This window comes from Tauraco erythrolophus, chromosome Z (assembly GCF_009769465.1).
Source record: "Tauraco erythrolophus isolate bTauEry1 chromosome Z, bTauEry1.pri, whole genome shotgun sequence".
Lineage (NCBI taxonomy): Eukaryota > Metazoa > Chordata > Aves > Musophagiformes > Musophagidae > Tauraco > Tauraco erythrolophus.
This window is the reverse complement of record NC_141496.1, coordinates 51239593-51265785: the sequence shown is the minus strand read 5'-3', so window position 1 is coordinate 51265785 and position 26193 is coordinate 51239593. Positions and strand designations below refer to the sequence as shown.

General features: G+C 45.0%; 2 protein-coding genes across 2 annotated transcripts; both read left to right on the top strand.

The window, feature by feature from the left end:
- Window positions 1-357: 357 nt before the first annotated feature.
- On the top strand, window positions 358-25770 carry LOC147526395 (uncharacterized). Its single transcript, XM_086629859.1, has 7 exons — window positions 358-523; window positions 9841-9872; window positions 10717-10826; window positions 11667-11721; window positions 23437-23503; window positions 25286-25428; window positions 25723-25770. Exons 1-7 carry the CDS (start codon window positions 358-360, stop codon window positions 25768-25770), a joined length of 621 nt encoding a protein of 206 aa, XP_086485985.1.
- Window positions 19242-20315, top strand: LOC147526396 (uncharacterized). Its single transcript, XM_086628741.1, has one exon. The coding sequence runs from the start codon at window positions 19242-19244 to the stop codon at window positions 20313-20315; it is 1074 nt and encodes a 357-aa protein (XP_086484867.1).
- Window positions 25771-26193: the final 423 nt, after the last annotated feature.

Below are 26193 nucleotides of genomic sequence, written 5' to 3'. Positions count from 1 at the left end.
TGCTACTCCTATGAGTCCAAGTCTTTTCCCTTTTTAAAATAATTTTTAAAAGGGTTACTTTTTAGTTAGGAAAGCTGCTGAGGTTTTATTCCTAGGGTTGGAAGAGCCTGGCATGTTGTTTCTGGCGAGAGAATGTCAGGACTGAAGCCAAGTCCAGTTAAGGAAAAACAACGCTGTTAGCAGAAGCAACTGATGGGAAAGTGTTGTCTGGATAGCGGTTTCTTGTAGTGTGTTACCAGTGTTTTTTCACAAAGTTCATGCCGACAGATTGGATTTGGTCCCTTATGCATGTGTTCGGTGTGGTGTGGCTTTTGAAGATTTACAAGAAGACATTGTCAGGACTCCTGCTCCTTTGAAATGTTAGTGCTACGTTCTTCAGTTTTATCATCGTTCTCAGATTGGAGTAAATGGGAGAGAGCGTCAAAGATGTGGTTCAAACATGACAATGTCCGTCTTGTGCCTTATCCCTACGTTTGCACTATGTACCTGGAACTGAACTCATTTCAGCCAAACGTATCTCGTGGTAAGTCTGTAGGGTTATGTTTGGAGAATTTCTGGGTGCAGCTATGATCTATGTCTTGCTTTTCCCCTTTCCCTTCATCTACTGTGCCTTTGAATCAGAGGGAGCAAAACTGCGAGCAGTGTGGCTGTACCGTGGATTCGAAATAGAGTGGAACAGTGTGTTCTCTTTTGTCCTGTGTTTTCTAAAATTTCCTAAGTCTTTCTTTACCATTGCAACCCCTGCTGACTTTTCAGCTAGTATTTTTATGAAGCAATGGCCAGTGGATCCCAATCTTCGTTCTTTAATGTCAGTAGCCAGACTGGAGCCAGCACGTGGATATGGAATGCATGTTTTTCTTCCCTGTGTGTTGCAGCCCAAGTGTTAACAGTAAGGAATGTGTATCAGCGAATATAAAAAGAACACTGTCCTTGAGATAAGAAGGTAGGTTGAAGATGTGAAAAACACACTGTCCCTGGGAAAAAAACAAGAAGGATGAAACTATGAAAAACAAGATTCTGAGCAAAACATACTAACTGCAAAAATATTAAAATATTGTAACAAATATAGAAATCTGTATCCAATCACAGTGTGTATCATACTCGTGCTTGTCGCGTGAACAGTAGTGTTAGACCAATTAGCTTGCTAAGTACAGCGCATGAAAGCGTGCACAGAACCGAGCTATGCTATAAAAAGAGCAGTATCACAGAATAAAGCTGAAGCCTTTTTACTCATCATATTGATGCGTCTTGCTTCCCCGTCTTCGGCCGCAACATCTGGTGACCCCGACGTGATCAAGAGGGTTTTCAACGACCACAACGCGGACGAGAGAGAGGACGGCCATCCCGGCGCCCGAGAGAGGCGGATAGCCCGAGAGAGGCGGATAGCCCGAGAGAGGCGGATAGCCCGAGAGGCGGATCGTCCGAGAGAGACGGAATCGTAGCGCTACGGACTGACCGGTGAGTCAGGCAGACCGAGGTCTGGTTCGGGATGGGAATGCTGCAATGACAGCCTGGGAACGAGATGATGGAACGGGACGTTGCATTGTCGTTGTTGGGAAGCTTCTTAGAGGAGCGTGGACTAAAACTTGGAAAAAGATATTGGCCCCTGATTGCAGGGGGGTATGCAAAAGAAGTAAGTGACTGAAAAAAAAAAAAAAAAAAAAAAAAAAAAAAAAAAAAACCCACCAAAAAAAACCACAAAAAAGCAACAACTGCCTCAACAGGAGGAGGTAAGCGACTGGGACAAAGTGCTAGAGAAACCAGCACTACTAACAGTTCTAACTTGATAAAACTCCCAGTACTCCTGGTTTGGGTATCAGCCCATGTACCGGAGGCAAGCTCTTCAAATATATACCTGACAAGGACTTGGGACACTATAGACGTTAAACTTTGGCGTGCAGCCACCTGTGGGGATGCTGCTGGCCTGGAAAAGTCATCATCGAATCTTTTAATCCAGGGCCCCGAACGAAAGACAGACTTATTTCTTTCCCCCTCTTCCAACGAAGTCGGTACACCGGCACCCCCGCGCCGCGCCGCCCACCGCGCCCGGCGGCGCCCCGGGAACGCCGCTGCTGCTGCCGGCCGGGGCCGCGGGCGGCGTTTGCCTCGGCGCTGCCGCTCGTGTGCGGGAACGAACCGCGGCTGGAAAGGACGGAGCGCGCTGCGGGCCCCGCTGCGCCGGTTCGTTCGCGGCTGATGGTCCCCTCGGCGGGAGGGGGCGGCGGCGGTTACGGAGCGCGAGCGGCCGGAGCTGCGGCAACAACAACAAGAGCAACAACAACAAGGGGGGGGGCGGCACAGGGCTGCTGGGTCGTCATCGCCACCCCGCCCGGCTGAGGCGAGGGAGGCCTGACCCCCCCCCCCCCCGCCGCTGCTGAACCCCCCCGAGAGACAGCACATCGTAACTTGGATCGTCTCGATCGGCATCGCGGGAAATAACTAATCCTCTTTTGTTCCAGCAATTTCAACAGTTAATATCAGTGTTGCAAAACCGTAAACATGCACATTCCATTGTACATCTGCGAGCGCACACCACGCTTCCAGGGCCTATAGCAGAAGGGAACAGGCGAGCTGAGCCTCTCACGAGTGCAGCTCTGGTACCAAACTCGTTAATACAGGCAAAATCTTGCAGGACTTCTACCATCAGGATACTGACGCCATTAAGTGACAATTTGGTTTAACACGACAACAAGCCCGCTCAATCGTACAATTGTGTACTAGCTGTTAAAATATGATCATGCCACCAGTGAATGGTGTTAATCTTCGTGGTTTACGCTCGCAGGAACTTTGGCATACACTTCTTATCAGACATATGTATTTTTGTCATCATAAAGTATTGAGCATGTTGCTGGTATTTCTTACAATCCTACTGGGCAACCAATCATAGAATATGCACATGGTACTTTGGAGAATATGCTTTTGAAACAAGAAAGAGGAATGATGGGGAAATCTCCCAATGAAACAATAGCTAAAGTGTTATAGGTGTTAAATCTCTTAAATCGAGAGCTAAATATTTTGGGATGAATAAAATGTCACTCATGTCAAAATTAGGCACAGGCAGGGTTACAGCAAGTGGCTTTCCAACAGCTGACTGAATTGGCTACGAGAGCATTAAGACGTGTCCCTGATTTTTGGGACAGGGGAGGCTTCCTTTGCTTCCATTCGGCAGGGAGCACAGGAACCTTATGAGCATTTCTTTGATCAGCTACAAATGGCAGTTCAGAGATAAACAGAAAATCCGGCTACTGCAGATGTGTTGGTATTCCAGTTGGCCATTGAAAATGCTAACACAGACTGTCAATAAGCTCTTGATCTTATCAGAAATCGGGCAAAAACGATTGCAGATTTAGTAAAGGCGTGTCACAATGTGGGCTCGAAACACTATAAAGCAAAATTTTGGGAACCAGCTAAAATCATTGCAGCTTCAATATTTGCACCAGGAGTTGGAGTGGCACAGGTGTTAACTACACTGAATAAGTTGGGTTGTTAGCTTGCAAAACAAATTAATGCTACAGCTTCTGCTTTATCAATGCTCTTAATTGACAGGATGGTTAAAATCTTTAGTAAAGCAGACATTATATTGCTAGTAGTTCTTTTATGCATAGTAATAATCACCCCCTGCCTATTGTCACGCTCCCAGCAGACGGTACAGAGTACGGTTAATCAAGTAATGATCACAGAAAAACAAAAAAGGGGGGAGTTGTTGTGGCATCATACACACAGCTACAGTTGAGGTTTGACCTTGATGATTTAAGCCTGTGCTCTTTTCTGAAGTTGGGAAACACCGATAAAGAGGATGAGAAAGAAAAGGGAGTGTGAACAGCTGGTGCAGGGAGTGTGAGAAGTTGACATGAGGAGTTTTGGGAAGTTGATATAGAGTGTGTGAGAAAATGATGTTTAGTTTAGCAAGTAAAAAATAGCTCCTTTTTAGGCATAGCCAATAGTAAAATTAAAATAGGTGCGTGCACTATTGTTTGTAATCAATCACAGTTAGGTGAGAGCCGCATGGACACATCGTGGCCAGAGTAATAATCTATAAAAGCTGCGTGTATAACAACAATAAAGGTCACTCTGCTATCACAAAAGAATTTTGGACACAGACAATCACAGCTGCACAGCCTCCTTTAACAGCAATCATTAATGGGAAGGCTTTTCTGGCCTAGTTGACACAGGGGCTGATGTATCTATAGTGAAAAATCCTGACTGGCCGCCCTCTCGGCCTCTGATACAAGCCCTGGCAGCTGTGATCGGAGTAGGTGGAACACAGATCCCACAGCAGAGTGCACAGACCTTGTTAGTAGTAGGCCCAGGTAACAAACAAGCTGTTTTGAAACCATATGTTTTTGATGTCCCATGTACATTATGAGGTCGGGATTTGTTGAATCAGTGGAATGTGAGGCTAACCTCAAATTTTTAGCACGTCACTGATGTCCAGCCCTGACTCAAGCTGGCAAGCCGGTCTGGGTCGATCAGTGGCCACTAAAAGGTGAGCGACTGGACTGAACTCAAAAATTAGTCAATGAACAGCTCAAATTAGGACATATAATTCCCTCCAATATTTGTTATCCCAAAGAAATCAGGAAAATGGAGATTTATGTTAAAAGATTTAAGAGCTATTAATACAATCATTTCACCAATGGGTGCATTACAACCGGGTGTACCAAATCCTACTATGATTCCAGAATGTTAGCATTTGATGGCGATTGATTTAAAAGATTGGGTTATTTCACCTTTTTACTTTTTTATTTATTTACACCCTAACGATTGTCCTAGATTTGCCTTTTCAGTTCCAGTGCTTAACAATGAACGACCCACGCAACAATATCATTGGATTGTACTGCCCCAAGGAATGATGAATAGTCCTACAGTTTGTCAATTGGTAGTAGATGATGCTCTCTGTCAGGTCAGACAGCAGATCAAGCTCAGCAGATTATACGTGCCTGCCCTGACCGTCAACATATTGTGCCTTCAAATACTCCAGCAGGAGTAAATCCAACAGGTTTATGTGCCAATGAATTATGGCAAACTGATATTACTTATATTCAATTGTCTAATCGATCTAAATATGTGCATGTAACTGTTGATATGTTTTCTGCCTTTGTTGTTGCTACTGCTCACACTGAAGAAAACCATGGGAGTACCAAAGAAAATTGGGACAGACAGTGATCCGGTATGGTGCCTTTTTACAGGATTGAGGAGTGACTCACACTACCAGCATCCCTCATTCACCTATGGGACAAGCTGTTATTGAACAAACTCATTTAACGTTAAAACAAATGTTTGATAAACAAAAAGGGGCAGTCTTCCGTATATTTCCCCGCAAGAATCCTTGGACAAAGCCACATATGTTTTAAATTTTCTTAATTTGTCTGCTTCTAGGCAACATACTATGGCTGTGGATCACAATTTTAAACCCAGTGCCATTTTTGCAGAAAAATCAACAGCATGTTATAAGAAGCTGGACTCAACTCATGGGATGGCCCTGCGCCTCTGCTTACATGGGGAAGAGGGTATGTTTGTGTTCTTCCCACAGGTCCATACTGGTTACCAGCAAGAAACGTAAAGCCAACCAGGACTTTTGAAACTACAAATAGAGAAGGGTAGATCCAAGAATTAGCAGAGCAAGCAGAGATCACAGAAACACCGAATGAAGAGAATGGTTCAAATGGACAGACTTGTAATAGAAGATTTCATGTTAATATATCAACTGTTCTTATGTTTCTCATTGTTAGGTATAGTATGTGTGTGAAAGTTGCTTGTATATATGCTTTGTGTCTTTTCTCCGATCGGAAAGTGTATGGATTCCACCCGTAGCTACTGGAAGGAAAAGAATTAACTGGTACCAAATTAATGACAAAGAATTACTAATTGGACTTAGTTGTAAGCACGTAACTTTGAAAAGAAAAGCTAGGAGGATTGTTATTGAACAATATGTTGCGATTCGCAAAAACCGCTGTTAGCCGGCAGAGCGCATACTGGGCAGCCTTGTTGCGCGCACTGGCCACGCGTGCGGCAACGCCGTGTCAGTACCTTTGTCGTAGACTCTGCTAAGGGTGAAAAGAGATGGCTCAGAGCGGAGCTGAGGGAGGCTGCAGAGCACACTGTGTGGATAAACAGGGGACGCCCTGAAGGTGCCGTGCCTGCCTCCCTTCTCCACAACGACCCTGCCGATTGACACCCTCCTGCTCAGCGAAATCTTGGGTATAGTGGAAATAGTAAGGCCCTCGGAAAGGGAAGTAGTATACTAGAAACTGCTTTTGCAAGGCTGTACCAAAACAATATGCTAGTAACTGAAATTGCCGGTCTCCTACACAGAGTTTTATTCGTGCAAGAAAAAAAAAAAAAAAAAAAAGGGGGCAACGCTGTCACTGATCGATCACACAAATTTTTTCACCAATCTGCTCGACCTCTTCAGAAAGAGTTTGCACTGTCGCGAGCACAAGCCCGTGCCATCGTCGCTGCAAGGCACCAACCCTCGAGGATTGCAACCAAGAGGAGTGTGGCAAACTGATGTAACTGAGTTTCCCACCTTTGGTCCACTGCGCCATATCCACGTCACCGTGGTCACTTGCAGCAGAGCTGTATGGGCGACACCAGCGCCTTCTACCGCCTTCCGATGTGTGAAACAACATTGGCTTTCAGCATTTGCTGCCCTTGGCTTACCACAAGTCATCAAAACAGACAATGCTCCTGCATACGCAGGAACAGCATGTGCTGCATTTTTAGCGGATTGGGGAATTGAACATAGAAAAGGTGTTCCGTACAACAGTACGGGTCAGGCTATTGTTGAACGGTGCCATCAAGATGTAAAGCGACTCGCTGCCATTTTGAAAAAAGAGGGGGAGATGTCCCCCAACGCGCGAACTGAAAGGCGAAGGCGGAGGCAATCCAGGAGTTCCCAAAGACTCGGACCTCTCTGCAGAAGAATAGAAGAAGTGCTAAATCTTCCAAAGAACGTATTAGACGACTCTGATCTAGACGAGATAGATTTTGCCTTTATCCGTAGTTTAATACGCACAGCGCAAAGCTGCAAAATTATACCCGCTAACGCACTGTAGGTGTAGATGTAGAAGGTTACAGGTTATAACTATAGAGTGTGGAGGTTGTAGTCGCATATGTCATGAATCGCAACGTGACGCAGTGCAAGGCTGTGCAGATTGTAGACGCGCTTTAGATATTAATCCATACCAGGCATTCGCTACTTGGCTTAGAATAGAGAACGCGTCACGACAAAGGTTAACTGCGTTGTTTGAAAGTGTAGAAGAAGCTATATTAGCACACGCAGCCTTTAGGTTACAAAAACTACTGACTGTTGTAGAAGTAGCACAAAAGACACAAGTGATGGGTACCAGATATCAGAGGCAGTGTAGACATCATGACAAGGATGGAGGAGTTTATTGGTAAGACAATACCTATAGTAACAGGAATCTTAATTTGGTGCCAAATGACCTACGGAATCAACTCCATCAGCCCGAGAGACAACATTTGGGTAACCATTGCTAACAAAACAAACCAGTCATCAATCTGCCTAGCCCTGGGTGGTATTGGAAGCCCATTCCGTACCTGTCTCATAGGAGTACCAACATGGAAAGTGGCAGCCTTTAGAGGGCTGGTAAACGCCACCAACCTAACATATAGCAACTTCAATACCACAACGATCTATAGAGCGACCCCTCAACAGTATAACGGAGCAGTACAATGCCGGCTTATTCATGCACTTAATGCTTCCCTCCAGTCTAATCTAGAAGAACTAGACCTGCTTGGTAGTATGCATGCAAACACTACCGCTGGGAAAATAGGAGGATGGTTTTCATTTTTGCCGTTAGACCCAAACAGCTCAAATAAAAACAGGAAACTATGGGCAACCTTAGATTCTAATCTTGACAGCGCATCGGTAATTCGCTTTCTATACTCGAGCTGCAATGGCAGCAACATTACTGAACCTCGAAGGTTGCCCGAAGGAATTTTCTTAATTTGTAGAGACAGGGCATGGAATGGCATTCCAAAACAACCAGAAGGAAGTCCTTGTTATTTAGGCCAGCTAGCCCTATTCCATCCCAATATATCCCTATTGAGAAAATGGAGTGAAAATCACACCAGGAGAAAAAGAAGCCTCCATGATCTAGACTGTAGCAGTGTAGGCAATCCCACATTTTGGAGTGAATTTGGACGAGTAGCTGCCTCCACACTTTTCCCAGGGTTAGCAGCAGCAAAAGCGCTCACCTTAGCAAAACAACTAGGTTGTTGGGCTCGTGACGAGATAAACTTAACATCCAGCATTCTAGATGAATTAACGAAAGATGTAGAAAGTGTCAATCATGCAGTATTGCAAAACAGAGCAGCGATTGACTATTTGCTTTTAGCCCATGGGCATGGTTGCGAAGAGATCGAAGGAATGTGTTGTATGAATTTAACAGGTCCAGGAGAGTCAGTGCATAGAAAACTTAAACAACTAAAGGACAAACTACATGCCTTGAAAGAGGTAGATGGCATCGATGGATGGTTGACTTCCTGGGGAATAGATGGTTGGTTGAGAGATCTCATCAAAACGTGCTTGGGGCCTCTTTTGTTGTTAGGCTTTCTCTTGCTTTTTGGACCATGCTTAATGCAATGTATGACCCAACGCTTGTCAGCTATAGCGCACGCCATTTTTGAAAAAAGAGGGGGAGATGTTGCAGCCCAAGTGTTAACAGTAAGGAATGTGTATCAGCGAATATAAAAAGAACACTGTCCTTGAGATAAGAAGGTAGGTTGAAGATGTGAAAAACACACTGTCCCTGGGAAAAAAAACAAGAAGGATGAAACTATGAAAAACAAGATTCTGAGCAAAACATACTAACTGCAAAAATATTAAAATATTGTAACAAATATAGAAATCTGTATCCAATCACAGTGTGTATCATACTCGTGCTTGTCGCGTGAACAGTAGTGTTAGACCAATTAGCTTGCTAAGTACAGCGCATGAAAGCGTGCACAGAACCGAGCTATGCTATAAAAAGAGCAGTATCACAGAATAAAGCTGAAGCCTTTTTACTCATCATATTGATGCGTCTTGCTTCCCCGTCTTCGGCCGCAACACCTGTGCTTGAGTATGTTTGTTGACATTGAACTTCACGTTCTTTGTTTCTATTTTCCTAAAGAAAGAATGTGTGGGGTTTTTTAAGTAATGATAGTAATAACGGTAATAATATCTTTTGTATAATTAGCAAATGTTGTCATCTCCTTAGTGTTCCAGGTTTTCTCTGAATTCCCTGGACAGCCTCAGGCCCCTGCTGAGACCTCTATGGGACTCTACATTCAGCCTCTTCAGTTGTGAAAACAAAGTGTTTATTCTTACTATTTCCTTTTGTGATTTTTGGTCCCTGGGAAAGCTGCTAGTTTTTCTTGTGACTCCTAAATAGATACTCCTGTCTGCTTTATAAATGGACAAGTGGTGAGTTCTTAGTTTCAGCCGTTGGCTTGCGCGTGGCGTCCCATATCAAACATACCATGTTTGGATGTGAAAACTTCTAAACATGGAGAATTCACTCGCTCACTCTCCTGCACACCTTGCTCCAGCATTTAATTGCCCTCCCCAGATACAGTTATGCAACGCTTCAATTCTCTAGTTGCGCCCAGCATAAGGTGCTGTTACTTTTAGGCACTGATATTTCAAGTTGTGTATAAACACAAGTACATTGTAGAAATATCTATAAACTTATCACTGGCAGGTCCAGCATTTTTCTAAGTCCTTTATCTCATGCTCAGAAAGTGAGGGGGATGCCAAAATGGACTTTTAAGTTGTTTAAAGGAAGTCCAGTCACTAAATATTCACCAAATTTTATAATACCTCTGTTACAGGTCAAGAAGTAAACAAGGGCAGTGATGATATTGTAAGTTTTGTGTATTTGTTTTGTGGTTTTTTTTTAAAGTTATATTCTAAATAGTCTAGAGAAGCAGAATATGTATATATATATATGTGTGTGTGTATAGGCAATGCTATAGTTCTGCTGTTTCTGGATCAGTCAGGCAATGTAAAGTGACCCTGAATTCTCATCTAGAACCAGGCAAGTTGAGAGGAATCTCTGTCGATTCCATCGGACTTTCAATCAAGTCCTGCCTCAGGACCTGAGAGCCCTGCTGGCTTCAGTTAAATGTGTTTTCTGCAAGTTTGAGCTGGGCTGTCCGAAGGTTCCTTCACTGGGAGAGTCTGCATAAGGTCAATATTGCTGAATAATGAAGTCATTTCCTGGGTGCTCTGTGTGTCATCAACGAGAAAGTTCAGCTTCTTTGGAAAGTTTTTGTTGAACCAGAGCTCAGGGTAGGTTTGTTTTCAGTACGGGTGAGTGTCTGAAGATGAAGTGAATTAATGAAGTTGTCCTGTCCAAATTCCCCCAGAGGAAATCCCACTCTATCTGCTAGCGTGGAAATCCCACTCTCTCCTGCTAATTACATTCCGAGGCCCCCCGCTAAAACCGGAGCACTGAGGATGTCCTGGAAAGCAGTACTTCTTGTTTAAATCTGTGGAGCATCATCATTCTCTGGATGACCCGTCAGTGCTCATCTTCTGTTTGAATACAGCAGCTGATCTTTTCTTCCTGCCTCCTTTTTTTGGTTTTCATTGTGTACACATGAACAATTTTGCGAAACAGGAACATATCTTGGCTCTGAATTTTGTTCTGAAATAGAAAAGTCAAAATCAAATGTTATCAATACCAAGTTTGCAATATTTTGGAGGTCAAGGGAAGAAACAAAGTGTCAGTAAGTATTGCAGTGGAAGAAACGGTGAAGAGGAGGAGAGTGGATGTCAGAAGAGAGACCTCATGCCCACAGTTGGGTGCCAACAGGTGAGTTGACTACAAAATAGTCTTCCAGTGCACGTATTGATATTTTTAATGTCTCTTGTACCTTCCTCATGTTTCATTCCTGTGTCATCCTTTGCCCCATTTGTCTTCTTCCTTCTCTTCCCTAGGGATAGAATCTAAGCAGCATTGCCCATGTTTGGAGAAAAGTTGCCATACGCTTTCGGGTTCCCATGCCATGAACTAGAAGTCTTCCTGTTTATCTCCTTTGTGTTAGTGTTACCTGTAGAATCAGAGCGGGACAGGAACTCAGCAACTAGACAGAGCAGTGCACTGGGTTGCACACCTGAGCCAGGGGTGACAAGGGAAGGACCAGGAAGAGCTTTCTAGCTGCATCCCAGCATGTTGCCCTGAGTCGGCTGCTGAATGCTGCCTCTCAGCTTGAGCTTACTGCTCTCAAAGAGCTTTAAAGTCTCATGGAATTGCACGTGTTGTCTGTGCACGTGGATGATCTCACCCGTCTTTGCCATCAGCTTGTTTGGTAACTAAACTTCTCGTGGTGATTCCAAGGTAGGGTTTGCCAGCTTTCTCAACTCACTGCTCATCCCTCTTTCCGTGCCATGTCATACTCTTTTTCTTTTTAACTGCTTCTTGGTTTTAGTAGAAAAGCAGAAAGCCTAATACTGGCATGAGTGCATATTTTTTCATTTTTTCCATGAGACTTTGAAGCATGAGTACCAATATAGATTCAGGGTATCTACCTTGTTGGCTAGAGGTCCTAAAATCCTGATTTCTGATGAAATGCTTGAAGTAGCCGTTTACAAGATTGCTTCCTTTTTGTGACTTTTTGTAAACTTAGTTCTTACTTCTTTGACTTATTTTTAGAAATGGAGCTGAGTGTGTTCACCATATGAGTAAAGCAAAGCATGGATTGGAAACGGTAAGCTACAGAATATTCAGAATATATCAGTTTGGTAATACTATAGACCTACCTCCTTATATAAGGGCAAAGGTTCCTAGAACCTTTGAATATAATTTTGGCGAGTACACCGGTTCGGTAGTACTATAGCCCAACCTCCTTATAATAAGGGCAAAAGTCTCCAGAACTTTTGTATATATGGATAAGATTTTATTGGTGACAGGATATAGATTCACAGATAGCCGATGATAGTGACTGACTACAAGAAAAACTTTAATTAAAATACTGCAGTGATAATACTAAATAGCTAGCAAGATGTTAATAAATAAGTGCGCATAACACAGAGCTCTTACCCAATAGGCCTCCCTACGGGGGGGAAAAGAGAGGTTCAGCCCATCGACTGATCCCGGACGTTTCGATGGAGGGGCTTCTCCTTAACATCCTCTTTGTCTTTTGCCATTTTATACCTTTTCCGTTTCTTTTAGGTGGAGCTCGAGTGACTCTAGTCATACATCACTTTATTAGGATTGATGTAAACTTTTCTCGCTTTGATTTAAAGGCATAGGCAAGAAGAAATTCAGGGCGCCTGCTCAGTGAGGGGTGGTCGCAGCCCGGAGGCGGGTAGCTTTTGAGGTGGAGGTGTGTTTTGGTATTATAATGACATTATAATGAGCAAAGTTCAACTAAAGGACAAGATTTCCTGGGGCAACAGTTGCGATCCATCTTCCTTGATGGCAATTAGATGGTTATCTTCACCAGATGTTCTTTGCCCTGATAACAGGGATGAGCCATGGTACCTCCGCACCACTCTAATCCCCACTTCAAAGACATTGCTCATTTCATCTGACCAGCAGGCCGTGTCAGTCCTGGGAGCAGCAACTGTGTCTCACCTCAAAGCTGCTCTAATATTGCAGCCTTTGAGCTGAACTTTGCAAAGCTGTATTTCTCCATTTTCCCCAATTTCAGTTATTTTCCCACAGTGTCATAAGGGAATTTTAAGGGGATGTGAATTTAAGTGGAAATCATTAACTGGCACATCCAATTCATCCAAGGATGAAAGAAAGATAGAACATGGATTAGTGGAGTGCATGTTTTGGGTGTGAGAAGAAAGTTGGGAACTCAGAGGGTAAGGACACAAGGGATAGACGGAGAAGACGCATGAATCGTGGAATAGAATTGGGGGTAAATAGACGAGTGCCAAGAAAAGGAGGAAGGCCACGTCTTTGTCACCTGTTTTTCTCTCACTCATCTGAAGAGAAATTAAGGTCTTGTGTGGAAAGGTAAGGCATTGGAGAAGCATTATAGGATACCTGGAAGTGCAGATGTGGACTTTTACTCAAATGAAGGTGCGTCTGAAGGAAAAACTTTGTAGTGGAGGTAATCAGCTTAACACTTTGTATTATTTTTCGTGTTATTTCCATTTTCTATCACAGCTGATGTGGCAAGTGTATGAATGCCCTTTGCATACTAGATTTTTTTTTAAAAGCACAGTGCACTATGGAAGTGCTTAAAGCATTTTACTATTTTTTTCTCACTCTTTTTCATCTTTTTGTCTTCATAACTAACCATTTAGTTATAGAATACTTGATATTACTTGCAGCATTGAAAATTTTCAGTTTTGACAGCTTATGTGGACGATGTTCTGAACTCTTTCCTCTTGGTTTTTAACAAATCTTGCTTTTTGTCTTGGTTGCATTAAAATATTTCTTCTTGGTTGCTTTCATAACCAGCTTTCATCCTTGTGTGCTTGTTTGATGTAGACTGCATTCTACGTCTGAATGCACAGTTCTTTGATATGCTACTACAGTAGGCTGTGACAGAGTCTCTGTGTATTTATGCGGATTGGTGGTGGGTGTACTGCTTTTGGAGATGAGACTTCTGAAAGTTACGGAGGAAAATATGGGAGAAGTTGTGACACTAGGAAATTGAGAGACAATTTTTTAAAAAATTGGTGGTTGAAAGAGAAAAGTTAAGAAAATCAGAGTGGTTAATTAGGTATCAACACTAAACAAAAGCAAAACTAAACAAAACTTTCCTAACCAGCTCATGGTTTCACAAAACAATGTATATAGCAGTACCTGATGCTGTCGTTAGTCTGAAGAGAGATAAAGGACTGAGGGAATTAAGAGTGGTTCCTTCTCATGTGTAGAAGACATTTCTGTTATATTCATATTGGAAAGTACTGTCTGAGCAATAGAGAAGGTAAGTCTGGCCCTGTGACCGTAACATGTTTGCATGTTCTGTGGATAAGTGTGGGAGTGCAGATCCTTGAAGAGACTGCACGAAGAAAATCCTGTGTAAATAAGGACTGGAGCTCTAAAGTTAGGCCTCAAGGGCAGAATGCCCTTGAAGTTAAGGATAAGAAAACTATGCAGTATGATAAGGGAGTAGTGTTTGCTTAGAGCAGAGCTTCACTAGGCGGGTGTCTGTTTGAAATAAGCTGTTAAATATGACAAGCGTATGTTTCATCCAATAACGGTGTAGAAAAGGTGTGGTCTCAGGATTATTGGCAAATACTGTCTATATAAGCAATAAGAACTGCGCAATAAACAAGACTTGCTGCAGCTAACTCATATTGAGTCGTCTCAGTACTTCTCCAAATCCCTTCTCCGCAGATAAGTAGGTAGGACCCAATTTTCTGTGTATGTCAGTCATGAAACATTAAAAAAAAAAAAAAAAAATTGCTTTTCACAAAGGATGGGTTTGGTGGGGTTTTTATCCACCATACTAAGTTATATAAATATTTGAGGCCCATTTCATGTTCTCTTTTAATGACTTTTTGTCTCGCAAGCAGCAATGTTTTGGTGGGTTTTTAGTGTAACTTTATGGGAAGAAGAGTATTTTAATTATCTGCTTTGCTGGTGCTCAATTCAAGCGTTGGTTACTGTGGTTTGTTGCTCTTGGCTGTCTCCTCTGGACTGTACTTTCCTTAAGAACACATGTCCTGATGAAGGGTTGCTTAGTTTTCCTTTCCCTGAAAGAAGCTGGGGAACATCTAGGAGTAGACAGGACGTTAAATGCAGACACAAATACCCAAGAGCCAGTTCAGCCCATTTGAAAAGAAAAGGGTAGAGTGAGAAGACACTGAAGTGCCTTACAGCATATTGGATTCCCATCAGGAATGTGGCCAATGCAACCACATTCTGTTCAGTGCTGCTCCTCTTCTTGGGCGAGGAGGTCAGACTGAGGAAACGGGAGATGTAACTCACTCTGTTCAGCAGGAAACAAGGCTCATCTGTGGTGAGCTCCATATTCCACAAACTCTTGTGTTTTGAATTGGGCACATTTAAATAATTTACATCTGTGTTCTCAGCAGCTGAAAAATGACTTAGAGCTATCAAATTTCCATTCAAACTGTCGTCTTCTGCCTTCATCTTAGCCAAAACCCAGTTGTTTTGAGACTAAACGGATCTTCTTATTCTGTGGGATACTTAGTGTTTCGTTGCATCATATGGTGGGCAGACAAAGGGATTTCAATCCATTTAGTTAACAGCATGTCTGGTATACTTGGTATTTTCCATGGAGTAATGTTAATAATGGACTACATGAGGAGATATCCCAATGAAGCTCAGCTCTGATTCAAGAGCAGCTATTTAAGATCATCTCCCTGCACTTGATCGGTGTAACAATAGTACACATTGTGAGGATTTCACTTAGTTTTAGGCATCCTGAAATCAAAGGCTTAAAATACTGTGCATTATGTGTCCAAGAATTCAATGGATGATTCAGAAAAGTGCTTTTCTACAGAGGCCTGTTGAGAAACACATCACAGTTGCCAGAGACGGGGCTACCGTTGACAAAACTGTCTGGTGATTTTAGCCGTACTCATCAGGAGTGAGAGACATAGAGCCGAGGTGTCTCCGTAGTGAGTTTGGCCTTAAAATACTATAGTTGTTTAGTTTGGTTTTCATTTGTCTTCTCTAAGCTCTTCACACCAATCAATAAATTTAGTGAAAGGGATTTTAATCTGAATCTTGATTCTTAACTACCAATTTTCAGTCACTCAGCTAACCAGCATCAGATCTTCTCAGGTTTTTGTATTTCATTTTTGGTTTATGACTTAAAAGTCCTGGAAGAGAAAAACCCCCTTGTTTAACATCTAATCAAATTCAGTTCCTTTAGATAAATCTCTCAGCAGTGTCATACGTTATTAGCTTTGTAAATGGCTGGAAGATAACTTGGAAGAATGTTTGTTGATCCAGAAACAGACAACAAAAAGATTCATAAGGAATCATGCACTTGTAACAACAGGCAGAGAGTATGTGTTTTCAGAAAGCAACAAGTGGTGGGATAGCTTTAAAGTTTCAGAAGAAGAATGGGCCTATAATTCAAACATTTAGTAGATACTAAGGAAATAATAGACTAGCCTGCTAAAAGCACAACTTTAAATGCTAAGGAGCAGAAGAGAGCAGCCTTTATCAGAGAAAATGAGAAGGCTGTGTGCGGAGAAGTGAAAGGTACGGAATTGATTGACAGCAAAAGAACATTTAACGAGCTGGAAACAGCAAAGAACTAGGGGATTAGTGAAGAATTCAAGAAAATTGTCATTTGGGGTTTTATCTTTAAACTTAATTCCATCTTTTTTTTTTTTTTCTCCAAAGCAGTGAATTCCTGTTCCTGTATAAAGACATTGGGGTTAAGAGTGTGAAATATCTGATCCGCCTGCTTGATGAAAAAGGGATGAATTCCAGGCAAACAGAATTTTTCATTCATTGAAGACTGGGGGAAAAATATGTAACTGCAGAAGGGAAAGAGCTATTGAAGCCTCTGTGAGTGTTCAGCCTCAGGAAGGAAACGGACATCGCATCGTTATGGGTGAAATTCTCACCTCCTGAAATCCCACAGAGTTTTGCTGAGTCAGGTTTTAGCCAACAACTCTGGAAAATTCCCCAGTGACCTTTACGCCAGCGATAAGAGATCTCTTGTGTACATTTTCGGAAAAGTGCTGTCACTCAAAAATGAGGGGCAGACAGGGAACTTCCTCCTGCCTGGCTTTCTCTCCTTTCTTCTGGTGACTTCCCTTCCCACGCAGCCACCTGTGCACCCGCCTTAGCAGGCAAAGAGCCTTTCTCTTTCTCTGGGTAAAGCTTCTTGTCGACGTGCAGTCTGGTACGCAGAGCACTGTAAGAGCTTCATCCGTCTCCAACCACCAGGTTACTGACAAAATGAAAGCCGTATCACACGTGAACGATCCAGCAAAACAACCCGATGCTGCTTGAAACTCTCCTCACTTTCTTCAGAAACAGACATCTTAGTAGCTCCTAATCGACTAAATGTGTGCCGTACTAAGTACCTTTCTACTCTTTCTCTTTTTTCAGCTGAACCCTAATTTCCAAAAAAAAACAAAGGAGTTGTGCTTCCCTTGGAATATTTTTCTTCACACGAATAACAGTAGGAATTTTCCACCATGGTAGAAAACAGTCAAGTCATGAAAAAGCCTTCAAAATAGAAAACCAATTTTCAAGATGCATTTTCGGTAAAAAAAGTAAGGTTTTTGTTTTGCTGTTTGGTTCTTTTATAATTTTTTTTTTTAGATTCTGATTTTCAAAGCTTTAATTTACACAATTGAATTCTGACCTGAACTTTAATTAAAGCCTTTTCAAATTCTAAGCTGTTAGATGGTTGTTTTGGCTAAAACTGCTGCCTTCCACTTCTAATACAGCGGGTACAAGGTGTTTTACTGTCCTTTGGGTGGAAAATCACAAAATAAAGATATTTTTGAACTGGAAAATTTCTGTTCAGTGAAAGAAATCCATTGGACTCTCAATGGGATTAATTCCCCTTGGATGAAATGAAAAGGAAAATCAGTGCCTCACAGTCAGCTTTTATTGCTTGAATATTATAGCCGAGTCACTCAACGTTAAGGACATCCTTGCAGGAATTTTTTCTTTCGATTCCTGCTAAAAGAAACGAAACCAGCAACAGCCACAAAAGTCAAAAAGCCACAAGAGAACGAAGGGGTTTCAGTTAATCCAGTTGTCTGTATTGGTTGTGCCATATCAGAATGTGCTTTATGTGGAAGCGAGATTTAAGAGTCCTAACCTTAAATCATAATTTTGTTAGATGATACTTTATTTGTTAGAAAAAATATAATCACCATGCTAAGATCATCGTATCCGCAGAACAGACGTTGTCAGAGCAGGCAAGGCCACACACCTGTCCATCTGCACACGTATCTGCAAACTCCTAAATCCAAACAAACTTACACATCTTACGCCTCGTACCACCAGTACTATGACGTGCTTTCATCGGCTGTATAACGCATTTTCTGTTGCCTCATACTGACATTTCCTGATTCTCCAGAAAACACGCTGCCACCCAATACACACTTCGAGATTCAACCTTTCACCATTAGCAAGAGATTGATGTTCTCCATATGCAACAAAGAGGGAGCAGAATTTGTACCGAGGTTACACGTCAGTCAAAATAAATTCCAAAAGTGGAGCCCACAGAGCCACGTTTAGACGTATTGCAACAGTTGTTTTGCAGTTCTCTGTATGGACTCGTGGTTTTTGTTTGTGGCTTGTTTTTTAAATGGCATGCAAAAATTGCTCACCTCCACTACCCAAAATTGTGTAAACTTAGGTCCATGCACATGTGCCTGATTTAGCTCCCCATTCCAGCCACGTCCCTCTGCTTCTGTGCTACCAGATCTGGGACCAGAAGTAGCCCAGTTGGGACCAGTGGGGAAAAAAGTAAATAGAGCTGAGTTGTTTCTTTTGGTGGGAGGCTGGACTGGAGAAAGTGAAGCAGAAGAGCACCTGACGGGGCTGAATGGCAGACACAGCCAAGGCCTTGGTGGCTGGCATGGAACAGCAAAGGCGAGCAGAAGACACAGGTGAGGAGAGGGAGAGGAGAGTGGTGCTGCAATAGCCCCAGATGTGTGTGCAGAGGTGGGAGTGCTGCGGAGGCAGATAGCCCATTGTGACGTCACCTGGTGTCCCTCACTGCTCACCCTGGGGCACCGGCACAGTGTGGCCCAGTCTGGCTCGTGCCTGGACACCTGGCAGACGTGTCTGCAAGGTCTGGAGCGTGGAGCGAGGCTTCTCCTGGTGCTGGGTGGTGCTCTGGGGGCTGCTGTCTGCAGCTCTCGGTGCCCGTCCCGGAGCCATTCTGTGTTTCCCTGTCCCTGCCTGGTTCAGGCAGCTGGGCACTGCAGGGTGTGCTGGCAGCAGCGCAGGTGAGTGGTGTGGGGAAACATCTCCCTGGGATGGCCGTGGGGCAGGCAATGAGGCTCGGGGAGAAGGAAGGTCATAATTTTCAAGGGACCTCAGTGTTTCTCCCTCCCTTCCCTCCCCTCCCCTCCTCTCCCCTCCCCTCCCCTCCCCTCCCCTCCCCTCCCCTCCCCTCCCCTCCCCTCCCCTCCCCCTCCACTCCTCTCCCCTCCCCTCCTCTCCCCCTCCCTTCCTCTCCCATGGACAGTGAGTGACCATGGCCTCTCTCCATTTTGCAGTGCATCACACCCTTTGGCAGTGCCACCACCAGCGAGGGAGGGCGGCTCCTCATCCTCAGCTCTTCCCAACCCTCTGTCGAGCACTAACATGGCGACTAACACAGAGTGGAGCTGCCCCATTTGCCATCGCGCTCGAGATCACGTTGCTAACGCGATGCCCTGTGGCCACCAGTTCTGCCTGGGCTGCATCCTGCGTTGGGCAAAGATGAAATCAGAGTGCCCTCTGTGCGGAAGACAGATGGAGACTGTCAGGTTTCCTATGTCGGAAGAAGATGACTGTCTGGACTATGTCATCAGAGTCCCTGTAGAGTTGCCAAGTGACAGAAACCAGGAAGGCAGAGCTCTTGGTTGCCCAGCTGAAAACAGCCCCCGCCCCGCGGTGGCATCCTCTCCATCCTTTCCGCAGGAGATGTTGTCCCCAGCTGAGCAGAGGGCTGCAGGGACAGATGCCAGGGCTACCGTGGGTGGCCTCCTGCCCGAGGTCTGGGCAGAACTTTTCAAAAGTGAACGGCATCTCCTCAATCCCGTGCTGCCTTGGCTGCGCCAGGAGCTGGGGGCAATATATGGGGCACGGTGGTGGGAGGTGAATAGTACAGAGAGCATCATCCTGCAATTCCTGTGTGTCTGTGGTCCAGATGTGGAGGTCATGGGCGAGGTGCTGCAGGATGACCTCGAGGAATACGCAGTACCAGTGGTGCATGGCGTCATCGACATCATTGCGCACCAGTGCAGCGAGGAGGCCCGGAGGCTGCTGCGCTGCCGCGCTGATCGGGAGGATGACAGCTGTGCAGCCGGCTCCAGCTCCAGCAGCTCCAGCTGCAGCAGCTCCCAGCTGGGGACTCCCACCTCCATCTTGGCCTCCTCTAGAAGCCCTTCAAGTGCTGACGTTGGGGAGAACAGTGGCATGTCGGAGGCTGCCCTCCATGGGAGTCCTGGACGCCCCCCATCTGTGCGTGTCCCTGAAGAGCAGGAGCAGCTCCAGGAGGAGCCGGGGGAGGTGGTGGCAGGACTCTCTGCCCAGGACTGCAGCCACAGACCCTCCACTCCCGGCCAGGACAGGGACCGCTCATGCAGGAGGCCCCAGCGCCCCCCAAAGCGGAGTTCCTCCGGCCCCCGGGACTCTTCCCCGCCCTGCAAGAGGCCACCCCATCAGCAGCACTAGCAGGGCTTCAACTTCCATTAATTGAAAAAAAAAGAAATAAATTCTGATTTCCCTGACACAGTCTCCCAGTGCTGCTTTCTCTCCCTTCTCCTCCTGCCTTTCCATGCACCCCACGCCCCATTGTCAACCAAGGGTCCCCAGAGCCCCAGGGCCCTGTGGCCAGCAGCTCCCATGCAGGAAATCCTGCTGCAGCCACAGCCATGGAAGAGCTTCTGAAGAGCAGGAAGAAGTTACTAAAGGCTGTTGAAGAAGGAAGGAAGATGTCTTGTCTGAATTTCCCCAGAGGAAATCCCACTCTCTCTGCTAGCATGGAAATCCCACTCTCTCCTGCTAATTACATTCCAAGGCCATCCGCTAAAACCGGAGCACTGAGGATGTCCTGGAACACAGTACTTCTTGTTTAAATCTGTGGAGCATCATTCTCTGGATGGCCTGTCAGTGCTCATCTTCTGTTTGAATACGGCAGCTGATCTTTTCTTCCTGCCTCCTCTTTTTGGTTTTCATTGTATACACATGAACAATTTTGTGAAATAGGAACATATCTTAGCTTTGAATTTTGTTCTGTGTCATGGTTTGATGTGGAGGGGGTGGGGGTTCTGGTGGCAGGAGAGGGGTTTTGCTCCTTGTGACCTCTCCGGTTTTGGAACCGGGTTAGGCTTAGTTCTGGCCACCAGATCAGACTCCCATCCCCCTCGGGGTTGAGCCAATAGGGCACCTCTGCGAATTGCCCTATTTAAGTCGGGACAAAGAAACCAGAAAAGGTGCTTTGCCCAGGAGTGAGGAGAGAAGGGAGGAGGGCACTGCCCCCACTCCCTGGCTCCTGGCCGGGCAGCTGCCTGTGTCGGGCCGGCGCCGCCTATGGAGAATGGCGGCGGCGGAGCCAGCTGGGGAACTCGGGGGCACCCCACTCCCGGGGTACCCACTGGGCTGAGTTCACCTGGAGAGGACTGAGATCTGAGAGACACAGCTGCATCGACACCAGGTTAGTGAGGATGGAGTGGGAGGAGGTGTGCCGGAGCCGAGTTTCCCCTGCGGCTGATGGTGAGATAGCAGGCGGCCCACCTGCAGCCAGGACGGCCTCGGTGGAGTAGAGACCCACTCGCAGCCCATGGGGAGAAGATGCCTGAGCCTGAGGATGGTCATGTTGGGATGCACGACAAGGCAGAGAGGCATCTGGAGTCTGCGTGACGACGCACGCTGGAGCAAGTGGCTACAACTCCCGAAGTATCCGAGACTGTGGTAAAGCCCACACTGGAGCAATCTGTCGGGAAGGATTGTTTCCAGTGGGCTAGACTTGCGCTGGAGAAGTTTGTGGATTTTTCCTCGTGGGTAGGGGATCCACTGGAGCAGGGGAAAAGGGTGTAAGGACTCCTCCTCCTTTAAGAAAGAAGTAGCAGTAACAGCACGGAATGAACTGACCTGCACTTCCCAGTCCCTGCCCCCTGTGCTGCTGGGGGGAGGAGGTAGAGCCGGGAGGAAAAGGAAAGGGGGGGGGGGGAAGGTGTCGGTTTTAAGATCTGGTTTTGTTTCTTTCTGTCCTCTCGAGTAACCGGTTTTGTTTCCCTTTGTCCTTCTAAGTAACCATTAATAAACTGTTTTGCTTTAAGAAAGCCCAGTCTGTTTTGCCTGGGACCATGGTTGGTGGGTGCTCCCCCTGTTCTTGTCTCAACCCTCAGTCCCTTTTTTTTTTTTTCTTTCATTTTTTTCTCCTCTCTACTTTACTGGAGAAGGAGAGACTGTGTGAGTTTTAGTTGCTGGATCAGCCTAAAACCACAACATTCTGAAATAGAAAAGTCAAAATCAAATGTTATCAATACCAAGTTTGCAATATTTTAAAGGTCAAGAGAAGAAATGAAGTGTCAGCAAGTATTGCAGTGGAAGAAACGGTGAAGAGGAGGAGAGTGGATGTCGGAGAAGAGGTAACCGTTTACAAGATTGCTTCCTTTTTGTGACTTTTTGTAAACTTAGTTTTTAGTTCTTTGACTTAGTTTTAGAACTGAAGCTGAGTGTGTTCACCATATGAGTAAAGTAAAGCATGGATTGGAAATATTCTGATCATTCCTCCAGGGCTCTGGTTCAGTTCATCAGCAGTGTATGACTCTGGATCCAAATCCATCTGGTGTTTTAGAACACGTCTCAAAGAGGGAAGGGTCTGCTGAAACACAAAGGAAATCCATCTGCTTAGTACACGTAGGATTGACGTTAGAATATTGGCACTCGATTCAGAAGGAAGAGCGTGGAAGCGCTGCGGTCACGTGACTGTTAAATAGATTGCATTTTCAGCTCTCATCCAAATGCATTTTAGGCCTGCGATTTTGACAGTGGGCTGTGTGGGGAGGATGGTTGGAGTTGAGTCTGGGCATCTTTCCATGTACCAAGTGCGCCAGTAGAAGTCAAAGAAAGAAAGAGAGAGGACGAAGAGACACTCAGCCTGTCACTGCAGATAATTTTCCTAACTTAGTTAATAGTCTAAGATTAAACTGCAGAGATCTTGGGCCATCTAAAGTTTGGAATTTTAGGTGAACCTGAGCTTAGTGCAAGAGAAACAACATCTGGGAGTAGATCTGTTCTTCTATGATCTTCTCTCTATGACAAAGTTGGTTTACTCTCTCTTAAAGAAGCTCACCTGCTGATTTTGTTGTTTGTGGTCCTTCCTATTGCTGATAGCCTTCCTAATGGGCATTCCTGGCTCACCTCTTGCCTCTGGCACTTTTCACTTTTATCCCTTCCCTGTTACTATTTCCTATGACTATGTCTTCTTAGCAGGGCTGATGTCGAGGGGCCTGTATTGTCCAGTGGCTCTTATTTCCCACAGCACCTCTGTTCCTGTTTTTCAAGTCTCTCTCTGTGCCATAGCTGCAGTTATTCTTTCGCTCTCTGACACAGAGTCAAGTCTGCTCAATGAATTACAGCCTTGTGTTAGGCCTGTGAGTATCCTGAGGAGGGAGGGGTAGAAAGATATTGGTGACCACAGTGCTCATAGTAGCAGGGAAAAACTAAAATCACAGAACACGGGAGTAGACCTTGCCTCTTAGCTCTTCAAGCAAGCGAGCAAATAAAAATCTCCTGTACGGTAGAGTTTGACATGGTCTAGCAGCTCTTGGGTTCCTTTTCCTTTCAGAATGCCTCCAAAGAAAATGAGTTCAGTCCAGCATCCCTTACCGTGGGCTGTAATCAAATGAGTTCCTGTAAGTAAGGCTTGCCTGGTTTGTCTCATTCGAATTGGTCATATCAAATCAAAAGCTGCAAGGATTACACTGGTGTTAGTTTTCCCTTAAAAATGGTGTTTGGTATTTTCCAGCACGTGAGATCAGGAATTAGAACCACCTTAAAGTGGTAGATCACCAGTGCTTTTGGCTGACACTCTCTTTCCCACGTAAGGAATTCCCACCTGTAGAGCTGGGCTAGGTAGCGCTTTCAGAGCTGGAGTGTGAGATTGGAGTGTTTTCCCGAAAGCGGGATTCGTTTGCCGGGTGTGAATTAAGCCAATCCACATGCTGAGCCAGGACACCACTTTGTTACAAAGTTGTGCAGGTTTGGGTGCCTGTCCCAAGACAGCACACCCTTTCCAAAATGCAATGAATGTTTCTACAGTAAATTAACATATTTACATATTCATAGAATCATAGAATCATAGAATCATAGAATGGTTAGGGTTGGAAGGGACCTCAAAGATCATCTAGTTCCAACCCCCCTGCCATGGGCAGGGAAATCCTCCACTACACCAGGTTGCCCAAAGCCTCATCCGGCCTGGCCTTGAACACCTCCAGGGATGGGGCATCCACAACTTCTCTGGGCAACCTGTTCCAGTATCTCACCACCCTCAATGTAAAAAATTTCTTTCTTATATCTAACCTAAATCTGCCCTCTTTCAGTTTAAATCCGTTGCCCCTTGTCCTATCACTACACATCCTTGTAAAAAGTCCCTCTCCAGCTTTCCTGTAGGCCCCCTTTAGGTACTGGAAAGCTGCTATAAGAACACCCCAGAGCCTTCTCTTCTCCAGGCTGAACAGCCCCAACTCTCTCAGCCTGTCTTCATAGCAGAGGTGCTCCAGCCCTTGGATCATCTTCGTGGCCCTCCTCTGGACTCATTCCAGTAGCTCCATGTCCTTCTTGTGTTGGGGACTCCAGAGCTGAACACAGTATTCCAGGTGGGGTATTCATTTTTATTCTGTTACACGATCAGTTAGTTTTCTCTCACCTACCATGTAAATCAGTTTGCATGCTCAGGCCTTTTCCTCCTACCCTGTCTTTTGGGTCTGGGGTACGCTCAGGGTAGGTGGTCCGTGAGTTGGTCACGATCTCCCCTGCCAGAACTACCTTTCCTGCAGTTACTGCTGTTTCTTGCTTACTTAGTATTTGTGGTATTCTTCCAATCTCGATAACCTTTTCTCATAACGAGTTTTCCTTATCAGTGTTTGAAGTCCTTGCTTTGGCTCCTCCTTTAGTGGTTAAGGGCTCGCAGCATCCTTAAACACTAGCCAGATGTTTTCGACTTACAAGGACGCGTGTCCTCCTCTTGACATGTATTTTAAGGCTCCTCCACTATCCCTCACTGTCTTAAAGAAAACAAAGTCTAGTACATGTTTTCATCAATACAGGTTTTTTCAAGATGTTCCTCTTTTAAGGACAGCTTGGCCATTCAAGATGATCATCCCAGTTTCAAACATCAGGTACACGCTTGCCTTATCCAAGTACACGCAAAAAGGCTACTATGTACATACACGCAGGCCACTAACTTCAGTCTGAGCGGATTCAAGCAAATCCTTCACTTAAAGGTTTCGCTTTTCCACGGCCAGACAACAGGAACCTACCTCCAAATCAGTCTGCACTGTGATTGCTTTGAAACCTCCCAGGCGTCACGTCAGTCAGTCTGGAGCCACCTCTCAGTTTCAGGGTCTGCCGTTGGGCGTGCAGGGAGTGTGGAGAGAGCGAGCTTGTGCTTTTGTTCTTGCTGCTGTTTCTTACAGGCAGACCTGTGCGATCTGACCTCGAACAAAGAGCAGGTACCGCTCAGGCTGAGGGTGCAATGCCGCTGCGGCAGCAAGTGGACCAAATGGCAAAGGAAGGAAACATGGAGTCAGGAGGAAGAGGTCTCTCAAAGTTCTGGAGGAGCTACTAATCCTGCAGCTGTGAGCAGATGCAGTCCTGGCTACGTCAGAGGCTGTGCCTCATTCTGGCAGTTCGAGTGATTCTACCTTAACCAGAATGTATGCCAGTCCCTTTAAGCACTGAGAATAGATCATTTCGGCCCAAGTTGCTCTTTGATTCCTCTATTTTTTTTCAGTCTTCCTCTGTGTTATTTTTTGCTGGGGTTGGGTCTTCTGGTGCACAGAAGCTACCTTGTTATTGCAATTCTCAGAGAAGTATTTTAAGTGTAATGTGCTCTCTTTGTTCTTGTTTCGCCAGCATAATCTTTTTGCCGCTACAGCATCTTTTTGGTGGAAAGAACTGACCTGCAACTCCTAATAGTTGTGGAAAGGTAAACCCGTAGCATGAATGTCGGGTTGTGTTGTTGCTTTTGTAATGCAGCTTTTGACATTGCTTGTCTCAGCTATTAAATGCTTTAAAGGGAATTCTACTTTGTTTGCATTTTCAAATTAACATGCTGAAGACATTGGGTTAGAATGTCTTTACAACCTGGAGTTTTTGGAAAAAGAGCAGCAAGCTTTCAGATGTTGATCCTTGTGTGTGATAAATGTGGAATTTGATATTTGAAATTCATTCTGTGAGAGTCTAATAAACCCAGCTTCGGCTTGGAACTGCGTGTTATTTTAATCAGTCTTACCCTGGCAGAAAACACTCTTTCCCTCCAAGAAGAAGCAGAGGTTTCTAGTAGTCAATGGTCTTCTGAACCATGCTTCAGAGCACTGAAGAG